The sequence below is a fragment of the Folsomia candida genome, unplaced genomic scaffold, assembly GCF_002217175.1.
Source record: "Folsomia candida strain VU population unplaced genomic scaffold, ASM221717v1 Fcan01_Sc046, whole genome shotgun sequence".
NCBI classification, from domain to species: domain Eukaryota; kingdom Metazoa; phylum Arthropoda; class Collembola; order Entomobryomorpha; family Isotomidae; genus Folsomia; species Folsomia candida.
Window position 1 is genome coordinate 839,107 of NW_019091238.1, and position 18,600 is coordinate 857,706.

General features: G+C 37.1%; 1 protein-coding gene across 4 annotated transcripts; it reads right to left on the reverse strand.

Annotated features, from left to right (window-relative positions):
• Positions 1-1,743: 1,743 nt before the first annotated feature.
• LOC110861872 lies at positions 1,744-18,503 on the reverse strand. 4 transcript variants are annotated; one of them, XR_004833283.1, is made up of 7 exons: positions 18,326-18,503; positions 3,632-3,703; positions 3,474-3,520; positions 3,105-3,390; positions 2,905-2,995; positions 2,722-2,804; positions 1,744-2,300 (listed from the first exon to the last, which is right to left on the reverse strand). XR_004833283.1 is itself a non-coding variant. In XM_035845038.1 (4 exons), the coding sequence occupies exons 1-4, from the start codon at positions 9,044-9,046 to the stop codon at positions 2,025-2,027; spliced, it is 507 nt and encodes a 168-aa protein (XP_035700931.1). In that variant the 5' UTR covers positions 9,047-9,089; the 3' UTR covers positions 1,744-2,024. The 4 variants fall into 4 exon arrangements, 1 of the variants encoding a protein (XP_035700931.1); XR_004833282.1 differs by having other exon boundaries at positions 3,105-3,400; positions 18,326-18,501; XR_004833284.1 differs by lacking the exons at positions 3,105-3,390; positions 3,474-3,520 and having other exon boundaries at positions 18,326-18,471.
• Between the last annotated feature and the right edge of the window lie 97 nt (positions 18,504-18,600).

Here is an 18,600-nt window from a genome sequence, read left to right on the forward strand (position 1 = left end):
GAGAATTAGCTTCGAACTGATTTGTGAAATTCATTTTTGACACAATTTTATACACATGGCTACAATGAAAACATTGACGTCAAGTGACATACAGCAATTATAATTATAATGATATCATATCATTAATGGAATCTTAAGTATTTTGCACTTTTAGTTTCTAATATGTATTATCAATGAAAAAGCTGTTTACTATTATGCCGTGAATAATACACACATAAACCAGGTGAAACTCGTAAATAAATTACGTTCAACAAAGAAAAAAGCTCTGCTAACGTGGCACTTTTTTTTTACTTTTGTTAAAATTCCGCAACGCGTTGTATTGCAGTGTGAATACATATGTAAACTAACAAGGATTGTAAGTACATTTAACAAATTGACCAAAAAATTCAGATAACATGGAAAATTACAATTTTTGTCAATGAAAAATCGCAATCTGTTGTATTATATGTAGTCATAAAATATGTAATCCAGAAAAAGGTGGTTTAGAAAATAGTAATATTTCGTATGAAAATATCTTCGCTAAATACAAGATACATATTGAGAGATGGTGTCTTTTTAAATAAATTGCATACCGATAAGAACTCTGATCGATTAGGAGTTTGGTCAAAATCGAAAAAAACATGCTCTACGAGACCTCCACTCCATTGCGACTAAATAAAACAATCAGTATTCCTTACAATTTGGAAGATTAAATACAATGTGTCCCGTTTTATCACGGCAAGTTTTCCCAAAACACATTTTGTTAAGGGTAAGATTAAATATCTCTCGAGACGAGAGGAGAGTCGACTGGAGAATGGATTTTTTCCAAAGGATGAAAGCACCCCGAAAACCGACATTTTCTCTGGGGGACTGTGCATCCAGTATGTCATCCATGTTAGAAAAGTTTTGGCTGTGTCAATTGACAAGTGTGCACTCTTAAAAATAATGTAACCATTTTGAAAACAAATTCAGTAATTGTACGCACATAAATACTCTAAACTTTAAATTAGGTAAACTATAGTAAATCCCGGGTTACGTTGACCAGATTAAGAACAAATTTTGCACTGGATTTTGCATAGGTTAAAAATCGGACCGAATTTACATACTTTTAAAAAAGGTTAACATTATTTTTAAGAGTGCAAATAATTTTCACATTCTAACAAATCACATTCTTCTCGTCTTTGCATACTTGGTGATACATATAATCTTACAAATTGTTTGCCTTCAGGGTCCATCCATATATTACGTCATTAACAATGCACGATTTTATTTACCACCCACCCACCCAACGTATACATTAAGGGATAGGGAATTATTTTAACATGGGAAGGATAAGATAACCAAAATCACCCCCTCAATAAAATGATGACGTAATACATGCACGTTGCCTAACCTCTTTGGATTCGCATTTGAGGAACGCTCGCCTTGATGATTGATGATCAATCTCGGTTAACCTGGCTTTCTCTGGCGTCTCATTTTTTGCATCATTTTTTTGCACTCAAGACAGACACCGACCTTCAATGGAACTTGATATCCAGAAAAACATGCAAATTTGCTTGGATTTCGCTCCATGAGTTTTGAACAGTGAAGAATTTACGTAATCGATTTGAACTAGTTTTAAAGATTAGTATTTACATACGTGCCCCTTTTTCACGATTACATTCGTGTTTAAATGTTTCACATAAAACATAGCAATGAATAAAACCGTTGAACGGCATCATGAATTTACTTGTTAGAAATCAGTAACACAAACATTTTTTCCGGAATTTTTCAAATACCAGAAGCACAAACTTTTTTATTATCTATTTTTAATGAATACTCATTTAAAGGACGTTCATATATTACGTCATCTTAAAGCGCACAACTATTCAGACCATCCACCCATCCCTTCTTCATCCTGTTCGTTTCAAGCTTAAAACGAACAAGAAAAACACACCCTTCTTTCTCACGACGTAATATGTGAACCTTCCCTTAGCAAATATTTATGCAATTTACTAAACAACACTAAAATTAGCTTAAACTAAGTTACGCAATAAATAAAAAATTCACACAGTCTCCTCAGCAGGGAAACCATGGCTGAGGTCTGAATCTTGACGTGGAGCCAGACATTCTTCCTGAAGCACCCTTAACTCACCCGAGTACTTATCAACGACGTGAAGAAAGTAGAAAATCAGCCCCAGTCCGAAAAACTCTCCGGTCGGAATGGGTGCCATTTTATCCCCCGCGACTGCCGGCATGGTGACCACAAACGCGTGACAGAGTGACAAACACGTGCCTAAAGTGCTGAACCAGAGCCATATTCGACATTTTGTTCTGCTCCCCTGAAAAAAATGTACGAGGGACCGTGCACAAAGTATGTAACGGAAAAATCATGATTTGCAAAAAACACAATTTTAACTTTACACTCTAAATACATAGTTTGGTGACAAATGGTCACCACCGGGTATATGTACACCTAGAAATCCAGTATAGTCAGGCAGATATAGATTTCTCGGTATTAAAGTTGCTACTGCTGGGTATTAAAATTATACCGGTCCGTAAAAATTGGACACCAATATTGTAAAACCGTAATATCGGGTTATTACTACACAGTATTATTCATTAATACTACGTTGGAGAGTCATATATGTATTAATACCGCCTGGTATTACGTTAATACTGGATTTCTAAGAGTGTACATAAATAGTGCTCAATTTTTATTTGGTGAATAAGCAGACGTTTGGTCAAAGACGAAATTTTTACCTGTTTCGCCCCCAAGTAAAGTAATATGGCTAAAATTAGGCCAAAAAGTCCACCCCCCAGCAACCCTGCAAACTCATCTGCAACTATTTGTACCCCAAGTGAATTAATTAATTGAATAAATATTTAAATCCGTGGGATAAATTAATTAAGTTTGTTCCACACTAAGAAATGCCTGGAACTTACTGTGTTCCGTTCGCCTTGACATGTAACCTTTCTCCGTATGAATGGAGATCAGAAAATATACAATCACCGCGTTGATTGGCGTGAGGAAAATCTGCAAATAAATTAAATGCACTCTTAAAAATAATGTCACCCTTTTGAAAAGTAAGTGGACTTCGAATACTATTTTTAGTAAACTTTACAAAATCATGAGTAATCTTAACTTGATAAAGCGTAAAGTTCACGCTGGATTTAGTCTACACACTCTAAATAATCGTCACCCCGCGGAGGTACTATAACCGCGCCGGGAGAAAGGGAGACTGAGTTTTGGGCGTTGCAGGGCCGTAGAAGGACTGGTTTTAGGTGGAGAGCACTCTCCAGGCCGTCCGGCCCGAGGGGCCGTACCGGCCGGCTGATGCTGACACTAGGTATAATTGACCCTTCGAAGTATCATACAACTTAGCGACTAAAGTCACAATTTTTCACCCCGTCCCTCAAGAACAGCTACCTCTGGAAAGCACTATTTTGAAATGTTTACCCACAAACGTGTTGTTATAATTTCTCAAAATTAGACTTTTCAAAGATCTATGTACTTATTTGGGTGTAAAGAAAATGTCACCGAGGTTTTCCACACATCCAGCTGCTTAGAAAAACCAAATGTTCTGTTTAGTGAGCCGTACACAATAGCCAATTAATAAGAGGAGCAAGAAAAGCAATTATAGGAATAGAAGTTTTGGGGTTGATGACATACCTGGAATTTCTTACAAAAATTTGGAAGTGTTCTCCCAGCAACTTTTTGAAGTGTTCTCTTCAATGAAATAGTCTAGAACAGGGATAACCTCATTTTTTTTACAGATTTTCGTTACTCTATCTACGTTACTTATTCTTGGTTTGGCCTAGATGTACATATTGTGCAAAACCTTACTCTATTTAAGATAGTTAAGATAGTTATATGCAGGGGAGATTCATAAATTATGTCACGCAAGAATCGCGATTTTGTAGACCCCCCACTAACCCCGGAGAATGGATGTCACATAGACACGATATCACTGGGGCCTTGGACCCCCCCCCTCCCCCCTATCGCGTGACATAATTTATGGACCGTCCCACAATGAAATAGCGTTTTTTTCACACTCTAACGATTTTCGAGTTTGATGGCTTAACATTAGCGTAATATTGAGTATATCAGAAATCCGAAATAATATTGGGGTCGCCCATTGGTGGTTTTCGAGATATTAGCCAAAATGTGCGAATTTTGGGCTAAGTTAGAGTTTTTGTCTTAGGCGTTAAAATATGGTCACATACCACTGGAAATAATTTTAAAACTATTTTAGAGAAAAATTTGGCCGGTGCCTGGATATCTTACCCCAGTTTTCTAATAAGTTTAATTTTACAAATTAATTGTACTTGGCATATTAGCTTTTATATGATAGAAATGTGGAATTTTGATTATCATTTTAGGTCAGGTCGAAAGATCAAACGGATTGGATGACTAAAATCTGTTGCTTTTTACGAATTATGTAAACAGGAATTTAAAAAAATTACGCGTCGATTTTTTTTATTAAATATGTTTGGCCGCTGCCTTGAATTTCGAGACCCCCTTTGCCAAATCGGGTTTTCGTGTTTTGTCTTAATATTTAGCGACTTCCTTGAATTTCGAGACTCGATTGGTAAAATATTTTATTTCAAAATTCAAACGACACTGAAATAAACCGTTGCAAACGGAGTGTAGCAAAGGGGTGAAAACACGGAATTTTCGACTTGGTCTACACGGTCAGCGTGGTCTACACGGTCACACTGTCATCGCACGTCGAAATGATGGCGATTTCTGAAATCCCCGTCCAAAAATAAGTCTTGAACGGTGGAAACCAAAAATTCGACACGTTTGACCGTTGGCGTCATCACCGTGGCAACGTGACCGTATGACCTACAACGCCCATCTTCGAACTCATCCGTACTTTAAAAATTAGAAACACTTTGGCGAAAATCGCATGTCGAAATTCGAATCCGTTCAAAAGTTATCGGAGCTACGGACGAACAGACAGACAGACAGACGGACGGACATAACGATCTTATAAAGGGGTTTTCACCCCTTAATAATGCGAATGCGAATATTTGTTATTAATTCGAAGTGTTTTAAATGCTGCGATGACTTGTTCATTTTACAAGCCGAACAAAAAAAGGTGAAAAGTGTTCCCCGTTTTATTTTATGTCATGCAAAGTATTGGAGAACGAAGCTTTAAAGTTAAGTTTGCTGTGCTCTCTCAATTAATTTTTTTTTAAATGTGAGCCGAAGCATAAAGGAAAGTACTCTCCAAGGTACGTTCTTCGGCCTTGCTCGACAATTTTGATTTTTAAATTGATAAAATATACGTCATTGGAAAGTATTTTGTGATATGGTTCAGAATTTAGTGAACTAATTACCTGAGTATGGGCTTATGTAACAATGTAAGTCTGTCTGTCTGTAAATTAATTGTCAGTCACGTAAGACTTAACCGATTGACTTGAAATTTTTTAAACTATATTTAGAATTATGAATTTAACTAGAATATGGCTCAAGTCTGTGATTAGGGCGACCCGTGGCTCTTTTGAGGCCTTGTAGATCGTCATTAGTTAATTTAGATTCAAAATTGTAAAATTGATTTCGAACTTTATACACGTGAATTTGATTGTCTCATCGGTGGGGTATTAAAATCGGGCGAGGTCGTTGGTTCAGTGCATTTGAAGTGGTCATAAACCGCTAAAACTCGGTACATTTGCTCACTAAAATGAAAATACAATGTCATAACCATGGAACAATATATAGGGGTCACCAATTTGGTCATTAGGACCAAATTGGTCACCCCCACTGATTTTCTAAAATGGTCACAGAAGACCTAAATTTGCATAAAGCAGGTGGGGTAGATCATGCAAATACAAAATTTTTAAATTGTAAGATTGTCATGCCAGATGACCCAAGGTAATCCCCACTGCGTTGAGGAATTGCTAGAATAGTAGTTGATACAATTTCTGTCAATATTAATAGTCTCAATTCCTTTTTGAAAACTTTCTGAAAGGTTATTTTGTTTTTGGGAAATAATACAAAACAATTTGTCAGAAAACCTTTCGTGTGCTTTTTCGCAACTGAAACACTCGCCAAAAATCCTAATCTGATCTCACAGTGGGACCTTTTTTCAAGCTACACGAGATAAGCTTAGTGACTTATACTAAAAAATCAAGCTAAAAATGAGAAATGACCTGGTACTTCTCTTTCCGTTGAATGGGCACTTACAGGTCAAATATTTGAGGGCAAAGTTCACAGTAGCGGCCTGTTATTTTTTCTTAAGCGGGTGAGCGGAGGCGTGAAAATTTTCTCCTCCTTCGAGGTCACTCCACTGCCTTCACTCTCGCGTTCGCACTCACGCACATTATTTTTGATAAAATTACGCAATCTCGTAAATTGTATGCTTTTTAGAGGCGAATGCAAATTTAGAAGCGGGTTCTGACCATGATTCGGGCTAAATAAACACTGCACACTATATTATTTCCTGTTATTTTCAAAAAATCAATGTGGGTCACCCATCTAGACCCCTGTAAAATATACATAAACTGGCTTAGCAAATTCTTGCAAAAATCTATCACCTAACTTAATTCTTACATACTGGTTATCAAAATCTTCTATTTCTTTTTCCAAAACTAAATAGGTTACACAGTGCTAATCCCCTAACTGATTACTTTATTTGAGATATAGTAAGTGCATACAAAATTACATAAGTCAATCACATAAGTTTTGCAAGGCCTACTTCTCATTTTCCGAAGGACAGCCAGACATAATTACATTGGCTCGGGATATTCCAAGTAGTCTTAGAAGAGGGATAGAACTTCAGTGCAAATAAGTTGTTAACGACAACGAAACACTTATAAATTCTATTTTTTAATGATTTTTTATCCCAAAAATTCTAAATCCGACCTGATTTTGAGCCCCTGTAGCGATCCTTACCAAAACCAACTTTCTTAGATTTTCTCTCAAAATTTACTTGATAATGTTAACTAACTCTTAGAGAAGAAGCTAAGAAAAGTGATTTTGGCAGGACTTCCTACAGTTCTTTCAATTTCGCATGCCTTTGGCAGTACTTATCTTAGTTAGTAATTCAATTTTTGCTGCGTAATCTGTTCGCTTCCGGCCAAATGCATTTTTCCCAATGTTCTCCCAAGTGCCCCAAGTGTTCTCCCAGCATTGCTGGGTGGTTGGGTAAGAAATTCCAGGTATGGTTGATGTAAACAATCGCCTTTGAGCTTCACCATATTTTTAAAAAAATTGGTGCTACATCGTACCACATTTATTCTTGGCTTCATCTATGTATGTACGAAAATTTACGACTAATATTTTGACACTTCTGAGAACCGCAACTGGTTGTGGTTAATTTAGTGCTTGCTAACGTATAAATAAATATAAAAAATCAGAAGCCCATTAAAGGCATGCACATAAAATTAATTTTTTGATATAAATCACTACATATTTTTAGCGATAAAGTCTTTGGTTACTAATGGCGAGAAATGAACAAAATATGAGAAGAAATCTGTTATATTGTATTATAGTAAGTTTGCCGCATAAAAGGCCGGACGAGAATCTTACTCTCCAGGCCGGACCAAGTACAGATACGGCACTGGGGCGTTGTAACTGGTACATAAAACAGTAGCTGATGCAAGTAATATGTTTTTTCTCAAGGGCAATTTCAATAGGGTCATACCAATATAAGTAGCACCTCTGTGCAATGAGTGGTTCAAAAGATAAAAGAGTTCAAAGTCAATAACTCGAGAAACGTGTTTGCCAAACCCGAAAAATTTCCGCTCGATTCGATTCTAATTTGGGCTCGTAGAATTTCACTTTGGAAGGAATTCCAGAAACGACTATTTGTAATTATTGGTACGAGCATTAGCATTGTAAAAATGTTAAGTTCAAAAAAAATTCTGCATGCCCAGTATCAGCCCAAACTCTGGGGAAGGTGAAGAAAGGCATAATTTGAAAACCCTTCAACAAAATTATCTACTGTGGTCAAGAAAATCAAAATTTCGGGATCCTGGTTGCGTATAATTATACTCCAGGAACTGGGCATAGAAGCTTGCGTAAAAAACGATGCACCTAAATACACAAGGAATCCAGAATCACAAGCAAAAACTGCTTGCCAAAAAACTTTCTGTCAGACGATTATCGTTATTAGTGATGAGACTTTCGTGCACTTGGAACCTTCCGATACACCTGGGAAGAAATAATATCATAGCCCCAACTCATATGAAGTGGATTATCACCATAAAGCTAAAAGAAAGCCGAAGTTCCCTGCAAAATTACACATCCAGAATGTATTACGCCTTATGGGAAATTTCGTCCCTCAGAAGGAAAATGCTCTGAATGTCCCCCAGTGCCGAGGAACCCAACGACTTGCTACCAATTGCAAAGCCTGACATCCTAGGGATCTGGTAAAGCAAAAGATCTTCCATCCTTCAGAGTAATATGGACAAAAATGAGCAAGGAAGTGGCGGAAACTATGGCGAAGCTCAAATCGGAAGGGTCAGATAAAAGCTTCGCTCAGTGCCCAAATATGATATCTGCAAAATTCTTGGATAGGCTGCTGAAACTACATTTTATAGTGATCATTTTATACTATATATGAATTCCACCTATTTAATTGGTCACTCGTAATGACTAGGAATAGCTGGTTACTCTATTAATATTACTTTGCCTACCAATTACACACATTGGTATAGAAAAATTATTTCTCTTAGCTACCAAAGTATTTTTGGAAATTTGAGGTTCTCGCCTATTTTACAACTTGATAGATTTCCGTTGACTACCAGAATCCCTGATATAATTACACATATTTGTGTAACTGGTACGCAATGGAAAACGATCTCGTGTGTAATTGGTAGCTAATGGAAATATTTTGCTACACAAACATGTGTAATTGGTAGGCAAAGTAATATTGCGAAAAATGGATTTGTAGTCAAGTGATAAAAAATCGTTACACAAATGTGTGTAATTGGTACGCAACGGAATATTCCCGAGAATTAACTGGTAACTAGGAGGTTAAGTAAAACCCATATAACTCAAGAAAATGTACATGCTCCTTACAATTTGAAATATTGCAATATTTCTAGTTTTATCCCGATAAGTGTCCCCACAGCACATTTTCTGGCAGCAAGAAAAAGATTAGCTCTTGAGACGGGAAGAGTCGAGTTGAGAATGAAGTCATCCAAAGAGGTGAAAGAAGACCCGGAAAAGCGAAATCGCATGTTCTTAAACACCGTACATCTAGTACGTCATTAGTTTAAGCACCATTTTTTAAACTAGTCGAACTATTTTGAATCATTTCGTGTATTTATGTAAATTTGACCACAATATATTAAACAAAAATAAAACATGTCACATCCTTTTTGCTTGGCCCCTCGCAATGTGAGTCAGATAATCTTACCAAGATTACACATTTTTTGCCTTACTCGTCGTTGGACTCGCATTTCGGGAAACATTTATTGATTTCCAAGATGATTAATGAGCATCGCTTTCTCCGACATTTTATTTTTTGTGTCATGCTAGATACAAAAACAACAATGGAACTGGATATCTAAAGCACTTCGATGTGAAATATTTGTTTAAATTTCACAATGTTATGTATGTGTAAATAAATCCGTCGGACGTATGTATTCAAATTCTTGGAAACAAAGTTGAGCTTGGATAAATACTTATACTTCTCTGGAGAAAATGCATATCTGTGCATTTATTGAGAGCGATTGATGCTCATGGTCACTGATGGCGGGATTTATAAAGATTTAAATAAAGATCACCCGTTACATATTTCCATCGTATCAACGCTATTGTTACTTGATTATCTAACTCAGACGTTTTTTAATAAACTTTTTGCACAAAACTCTTTGATAGTTTAACCAATAGGAAAATGTTTTATTTTTGAAAAATTATTTATTAATTAAATGAATAATTGGCACTGAATTCTAAATTAAAATAATTAATAAAACACTAAAATTTATAATTAATAACTGGATTATTTTATAACTGAATAACTAGATTTTTACGTAATTAAAATGAATATTTTTTTAAACCTTCCAAATAATTAACTGAAGAGTCAATACTGGATTATTTGCTACAAGAATAATATAAATATAAAATTAATTGGATTAGAAAATTTAGATGAATAATATAAAAATTTTAATTACTAATTTATTTCTTGAGGGATTTTAAGTGCCTAACTATACAAAAATCAAATTCCTAAATTTAGATAATTAACCGGGATTTTCTTTGTAAATGTCAGTCAGTCAGAAATAAAGTTTTGGACAAAATCCAAAAGTCGGAGTACAGAAACCTCCGAAGTCGGAGTATAGATACCTCCGATTTAGTGGAAAAACTCGGCGGATAAGCGCACCGTGTAAATAGAGAAAGAGAAGTGTCAGAGTACGAGAACCTTTACTAAAACTGTCCAGTTCTTTGCTGGAGCGTCTCTTTTTATACCCGATTTTTGGGTAAAAAAATAAGAAATATAACAAGTAAATATATATAAATCTATATAAAGGGTGTTAATAAAGTCCGATCCCATGCATTTTTTGGAGCGTGGTTGTTACAAATTCAGCTGGAACTTTTGAACCAGTGAAGTTATTTATTTCAAATTTTTACCATGGGAGGAACAACTAAACGTGTAAGTCATGAGCATCTTAGAGTTGAGATACAAACATTGCATCAGCAGGGGCTTAAACCTACAGAAATTGTGCAAAAATTGGGCTGCAGCCGCAGAACTGTTTGGAAATGGAAGAATAAAAATTTTGTCCACGACAAAAAGCGACCAGGGCGACCCAGAAAGGTGTCACCTACCACAAAAAGAATGATTAAAAACAGACTTTGCAAGAAAACCGGTAGTTCATTACGTAATTGAGCAAGGGAGTTAAATGACTCAAAACGCTATAAAGAGAAGAAGAAGCAAATTAACTGTGTGACCGTGCAAAAATTTGTGAAAACTACGAAGTGGGGTCACACAGCTTACAAACTAACCAAAAAAACCTCTCATGTCACAAAAATATATCGATGACCGTCTGAAATTTGAAGAACTCCTTCAGAAAAGTGCCCATTTGAGTGAAAAAAGACTTGGTGAAGAATTGCGCAGTCACATCCTTTGGACTGACGAATCTATTATTGAACTATATCCAAAATTGAACCAACAAAATGTTCGTTACAGGACAGAAAACAAATCGGATGTACCATCAAGAGCGATCCCAAAATTCGGGCTTAAAGTTATGGTAGCGGGTGGATTTTGTGCACGTTGCGTGACCCCTCTACATATCATACCAAAAGGCCAATCAGTCAATGCAAAGCATTATATGGAAAAAATATTACCTATCTATTTCGATAGCATGGGGAACAAGGAAATATTTCCGAATGAAAGAAAAATAGTTTTCATGCAGGATGGTGCTATAGCCCATACAGCAAAAGCGAGTTTGAGTCTCATCAAGACGCAAGTTTCAACGGTCTGGAGCAAGGGGGTGTGGGCCGCTAACGGCCCAGATTTGAATCCCCTGAAGAACCAGTGGTCCATACTTAAGGAAAATGTATACAAAGAGCCACAACCCCGGACGAGGGAAGAGCTAGTAAAAAAAAGTTCAAGATGTATGGAATTCGATTTCCAGAGGCACATTGGAAAAATTAGCACAGAGCCTTAAACAAAGAGTTGAGGGCATGGTTAAAGTAAATGGTAACAAGACCAAATACTAAGGTAAATATGTCGAACATTTTTTGTAAGTATCACGGGTAGTTTTTTTTTATACTAGCCTTCACTTTTTTACAGGAAAAATGGGATCGGACTTTATTAACACCCTGTAGAATGTGCATGCTGCATTTTACTTAAGTGCATAAGCCTATTACATAACTCAATATGTACTCGTATTCAAGGGTTGCTTTTAAGTGACAAACTATGTTTTTACTAAAGAAAAGTTTTACTTTTACGACTTTTCCGAGAAAAAGGGTCTCCTGCATACCTATTCATTGTAAAAACTAACACTTTTGATTCTCATATAACAGCTATCTTATCGCATTGTCAATACAAATGTATGATGATCACGGCATTACTATATTTTTACAGAGCGTTATGTGCAGGGTTAGGAAAATCCCAGGGTTTTAATCAAAAAGTATCGACCCAGGGGTTTTAATGGGTTTTTTGGGTTTTAATGGGTTTTAATGGGTTTTAATGGGTTTTAATGGGTTTTATTAGGTTTTCAGTAATATACTCAACACAAAATGTTCATAACTATTCTAAAATCTAATCCCAATCATATTCAAATCCTCCTTGCCCATGTTAGAGTTTGTATCGGTTCCGAAAGGGTCCATTTACATCAAAATGTAGTACTTTTTGCGACAATAAGTAGTAATATTTTTCCCCGAATACTTCCTCTCATCATAATGAGATCCAACTTGACCATAAAAGAAAAAATCTTGTCCTTCAATCACTCACAATGGAGGTCTCCCAAAGTATGCTCACAGATTTGGGCCAAATTAGCATCAATCGATCACAAATATAATTAGTATGAAATTTGCAAATGGCACTATCTGCCAATGCGCAGGTTGTGCAAAAATATTTGCATCCAAAGTGGGAAAAATGGGCGGCAAATTTGGAAAATACAAAATTTGCCCGCCTTGGGGCCCCTTTTCCCCTCTTTTAAATGCAAATATCTCCGCCAAACCTGCGCATTGGCAGATAGTTCCATTTGCAAATTTCATACTAATTATATTTGTGATCGATTGATGCTAATTTGGCCCAAATCTGGGAGCATACGTTGGGAGACCTCCATTGTCAGTTTAAAAATGTTCACCATACTTGAAACACAATTTCGAACATACATATTGCAAATTAAAATAAAATTAAAGTTTTATTAACCCCTTACAGAACCTAAGTACGCATGTACGTTCATTGGAGACAAACCCAAATGTGGTCAACCAGTAAATGCTTCCACGCAATTTGTTATTGAGTAAAAATTCAAAAAAAAATTACAAAGATTTTTAAAAAATGTAAAAATTTAATGTTTCAAAACGATGTTAAGGTACCAGAAGAAGAATTTTTCTTAGAAACGGGTTGGGTTTTTCCCCTCGATTTCGACGGTTTGCGTAATTTTAAAAATTATACTTTGGCAAGCAAAGTTTGAGAAAAATAATTCAAAATTTTTTTAAAAGCAACATCAACTTGGCCAGATTAGTGGTACCCTTTAATTCATGCCATGACCCAACAATGATTTCATTTCATTCAAAAATTATCAGCGCATGAACGGATCATCCTAGAATCATGGCTTTGTGCTTAAATTGTGCCCCGATAAATAACGAAGACATCCATAAGGGTCTGTTTTGTGATAGGAACATAGTCAGTAAAATAAAAATAAAAAACCATTACACAAACTGAGAAAACTTTGTTTAAAGCCAAATAAATGGCATTAAAACCAACTTCATCTAATACAGACAGCTATGGATGTCTATATTAACTAATTGGGCATTCAATTCCATTGGAATCTTAAAAATATGTATACGGAAAAATCCAGGGTTGATTTTTGAAAACTAAAAACCCACACTTAAAATGTGGTTGTTACGTATTATTTATCGCTTAATTTTTCTAAAATGCACGAAAAAATAGTTACTAGGGTCAGATTTTATGTCTTCAAATTTTCCGAATAAATTTTTCTTCTGGTACCTTAACGTGTATTATCACTTCTGGAAAAATTCGAGTACTTTTGAACAAATAGTATTAACTTATGTATGATTAGTTGAACATTCCCCGTTCAGAAATTAATTTTTTGTATCACTTGAAACCTGTGATGGTAACGGATGGTAAGATGCATTCGTTGATTTATTTCGAGTTTTAAAAACTTATAATATTAATGAGATAAACTGCTTAGTTGCCGTAAAATGACTTCGTCCTACTTATGAGAGATGTTTTCAACTTTTAGAATATAGTCTTAAGGTAAACCCCAGTTAAAACCCATTAAAACCCAAATAAAACACATTTAACATGGTAAAATCCATTGGGTTTTATTCATTAACAACCCATTAAAACCCATTAAAACCCCAAAAACCCCACCCAATAAAACACTGGGTCGGAATACTTTGGTTATGTGTTTTTGTAAGTATGTACATATGTGACCATTTACTAGTGCAACTAAGTACATATGGACATATTTGAAAAACATCCTAAATTGGTCAAAAGTGATTGTATTACATTTCTAAATTTTCAGAAATTCATGGAGATGACGAATATGAAGTCCAATTCCGAAAATGATGATTACTAAAGAATGTATTACGCAAAGCGCGAGGGAAGCATGAGACTATGGTCCATCCAGAAAGTCTTGAGCATCGGCCAATGTTAATAATACTAAAAGGCTAATTGGCCGACCTCCTCCGTAAGTAATAACATGTAAAGTTTCGGAATTATTTGCACGGTCATTTCTTGATAGATTTTCAAAATGGCGCACGTTTTGGAAACCTTGGACCCTTGGGAAAAACCTCGGACCGTTGTGCCAATTATACATTTTCAAATTTTTGATATTACGCCCCACCCCCTCGAAATCCAGGTCACAAGGTCAAAAAACAAGCAGCACTTCTCTCTCGGATTTTAAAATTCTACGACGGGATTCGACGGACCTGGGTGTAAATTCTCGGCGGCAGTAGTCAGGTCATCATATTCAGTGACTAGTAGACCACACCCTCCGCTTTGGGGTCATTGTGGGGGTGGTAAAATGTCAAATCAGCACACTTAACGTAAAAAAAAATTCTCCCCACCGTAGTTTTCGAAATTCAATGTCGCAAATACACATATTCTTACCACGGTCCCCTGTATGAACGACATTTCATTGTCGTAGGCCACATGGCGACAGGGGGTGTGGTTATTGGCGCTTCTGCCAATACACTACCAATGCACGCCATGTGACATATCATTTTCCTCAGGACGGTTAGGCGATTTCAATGGCATATTTCAAATTTAAATACGCCACACCCCCGGTGGGTGTGGCTGTAGCTATCCAGTGAATCCAAATAAACCTAGTCATGCGACACATTAATTTTCTCAGCTCGACAAGGGGATTTCAGTGACGTAGCTTAAATTTAACTAGCCACACCCCCAGTGGGTGTGGCTGTCGCTATCCAGTGAATCGAAATCAACCTGGTCATGCGACATATCAATTTTCTCAGCTTGCTAAGGCGATTATACTGATGTTGTTCAAATTTAAAATGCCACATCCCTGTGGGTGTGGTTGCTAGTATTCTGTAAATGTACTTTAACTGGGTAATGCGACACATCAAGTTTCTCAGCTAGTCAAGGCGACGACCACGGGATGATTAACAATGTCACACCCACTGCGGTTGTGGTTTGCGGTTCCCGGTAAATTTGGCGAAACCACTCATGCGCCGTGTAAATTTCATAACGGCGATCAAATTTTTATAATGCGAAATCACAACTGCACTTGGGCTGGACTATTCGTTTACAAAACCAGCGTATGTGAAAAATCGTTTTTCTTATATGAAGGGCAGTATCTCCATCATTATGTATAATAATTAAAGTCCGGGATCTATGTACACTCGTGTGTGTTGATAACGAATTTTGGAGTTTGACGGAACCACTCAGGATAACTCGTAATTACGCGTCACTTTCCTACCTGCGTGGGGATCTATTTTGAACAAATTTAAAATGGAAACCACTGATTGCCGATTTGAAAAATTAGTGCAACAGAAGGAAGTGCTACCAGCTTGCCACATATAATACAGAGAGTGGGCCACTTATTTTGAGACGAGTTCAGTAATTTTTTTAATCTAGATATGAATTTTTTTGGATAATTAACTTGCTCGATCTGATGCCCCTTATTATGGGCAACAAGTCTGCAACGCTTCTTCGTTGATGAAAACACTTCCTGACACTTTTGAAGGCTGATTTTTAACCACTCGTTCTTAAAACTTTTCCATCTAAAGTCGTAACTAATTTGTACATTTTCTCTCGACGCACAGCAAATTGACCTTGTCCGGTTGCAGTCATCTACCCTGAACAAAGCTTCGTCGATTGTGACCACATGTTGGTCCCTACTTCCAGCAAGGTGATTCTGGTACAGCTTTTTAGCGTTGAAACTTGCGATTGGCCATGCGACTCTCGTTCAACTCGTTCAGTTTTGTTTTCTTCCGTTTCATTTTCTCAAAATCTCTTTTAATGACTGTTTGCATAGTTGTGGGATTCGATTTTATTAGTTTCGCCATACTGCGAATGCTCTTTAGGGCTTCTTGGTTGCTCAAACGATTGAGCTCCGTTTTTTGGCATTTTCGACCGTTCTAATAGTGGGCGGTTTTTGGGAGAGGAGGCAGTCCCTAATTAACTGCCTGCGCTCCACCATCTTCTAAACGTATTGTTCTATAAATTAAGGCCCCACAAATTTCATGCTCACTTGCATTAAGCTTTTTTTAATGCACTTCCGTTGCAAATGTGGCTGGGAAACATTTTCACTAGTACCTCCACTTAAAATGCTCACGGAGGAACCAGTTTTCAGAACTTGAAGTAGAAAAAAATCAGAGTCTTACTTGATTAGTTTGTGTATCAAACAGTGTACATAGACCGTATTTGTTTACGTGGTGCCAGTTTTTTGGCGCGAGCGTTTACACTTGTCTCAAAATAAGTGGCCCAAGCTAGGTAATCGGATTATGTCACATAATCTGGTTTCGAAGATTTGCACAAGTGTTGCAAACGTCATCCGTTGTGGGAGTGGTTTCTTAACTTTGAATTATGTTACTTTGACCGGCGTGAGTATGTGAGAGAATTTACAGATCAAATGTCTAGGTTTCGCAAAATTCGCCTGGAGCCTATAACCACACATACAGGGATCGTGGTTTGGCATGTTAATCATTCCGTCGTGCGGGCCTTGACTTGATGAAAAACTTCATGTGTCGCATTACCCAGTTTAAGTACATTCACAGAATACTAGCAGCCACACCCACAGGGGTGTGGCATTTTACATTTGAACAACATCAGTATAATCGCCTTAGCAAGCTGAGAAAATTGATATGTCGCATGACCAGGTTTATCTCGATTCGCTGGATAGTGACAGCCACACCCACAGGGGTGTGGCGAATTATATTTAAACTACGTCACTGAAATCCCCTTGTCGAGCTGAGAAAATTGATATGTCCCATGACCAGGTTTATCTCGATTCACTGGATAGCGACAGCCACACCCACAGTGGGTGTGGTTTATAAAATTTAAACTACGTCGCTGAAATCCACTTTTCGAGCTGAGAAAATTGATGTGTCGCATGACCAGGTTTATTTGGATTCACTGGATAGCTACAGCCACTGTGGGAGAGAATAGTGGAATATGATGGATGGAAAAGAGAGCAAAAGTATGAAGAGGGGCTGGTTAGCCTAGTGGTAGGGTGCCTGTCTGGATAACGGGAGACGCGTGGTTCGATTCCACGCACCACTCTTCAAAACATATTTTTGCTCTCTTCGCGACATTCCATTCCTCGTAAATCCCACACCACACCCACAGTGGGTGTGGTTTATAAAATTTAAATTACGTCACTGAAATCCCCTTGTCGTGCTGAGAAAATTGATGTGTCGCATGACCAGGTTTATTTGGATTCACTGGATAGCTACAGCCACACCCACTGGGGGTGTGGCGTATTTTAATTTGAAATATGCCATTGAAATCGCCTAACCGTCCTGAGGAAAATGATATGTCACATGGCGTGCATTGGTAGTGTATTGGCAGAAGCGCCAATAACCACACCCCCTGTCGCCATGTGGCCTACGACAATGGAATGTCGTTCATACAGGGGACCTTGGTAAGAATATGTGTATTTGCGACATTGAATTTCGAAAACTACGGTGGGGAGAATTTTTTTCTACGTTAAGTGTGCTGATTTGACATTTTACCACCCCCACAATGACCCCAAAGCGGAGGGTGTGGTCTACTAGTCACTGAATATGATGACCTGACTACTGCCGCCGAGAATTTACACCCAGGTCCGTTGAATCCCGTCGTAGAATTTTAAAATCCGAGAGAGAAGTGTCACTTGTTTTTTGACCTTATGACCTGGATTTCGAGGGGGTGGGGTTGAATTTGAAAATTCTGAAAATGTATATTTTTCCCAAGGGTCCAAGGTTTCCAAAATGTACGCCATCTTGAAAATCCATCGAGAAATGGCCGTGCAATTAATTTCGAAACTTTACATGTTATTACTTATGGAGAGGTCCGCCAATTAACCTCCCGAGAATTCCCTTGCTCAGGACTTTCTGGATGGACCATAAGACATTACTCCTACTCAAAACTTCTCCTCGTGAGAAGAACGCTTGAGTAGTTATGTAGCTAAATACTTTGTGCTTTTACTAGTAAGAAAATGGAGCAACTTTAATTGGACACCAAGAATAAAAATGGGAAGTTTAAGAATTACTTACATGTAATTTCTCCGTGAAAAATGGTAAGTAATCCCGTTAATGTTTAATAAATTTACTTGGTAAATAAATGTGTACGTATTTATGGATGCACAAACGGAGTAGTTATCACATATTTATGTCTGCGTACTTATCTAAGCCTTCAAACTTTATCGGCACCATACTAAATATTACGTGCATATATTCCAAGTGAAATAAATGAGGTTATCCTTAAATCGACAAATTTTATCTATGTATCACCAGACCTTATCAAGAACCAATTCAAAGTTGGGTAATGC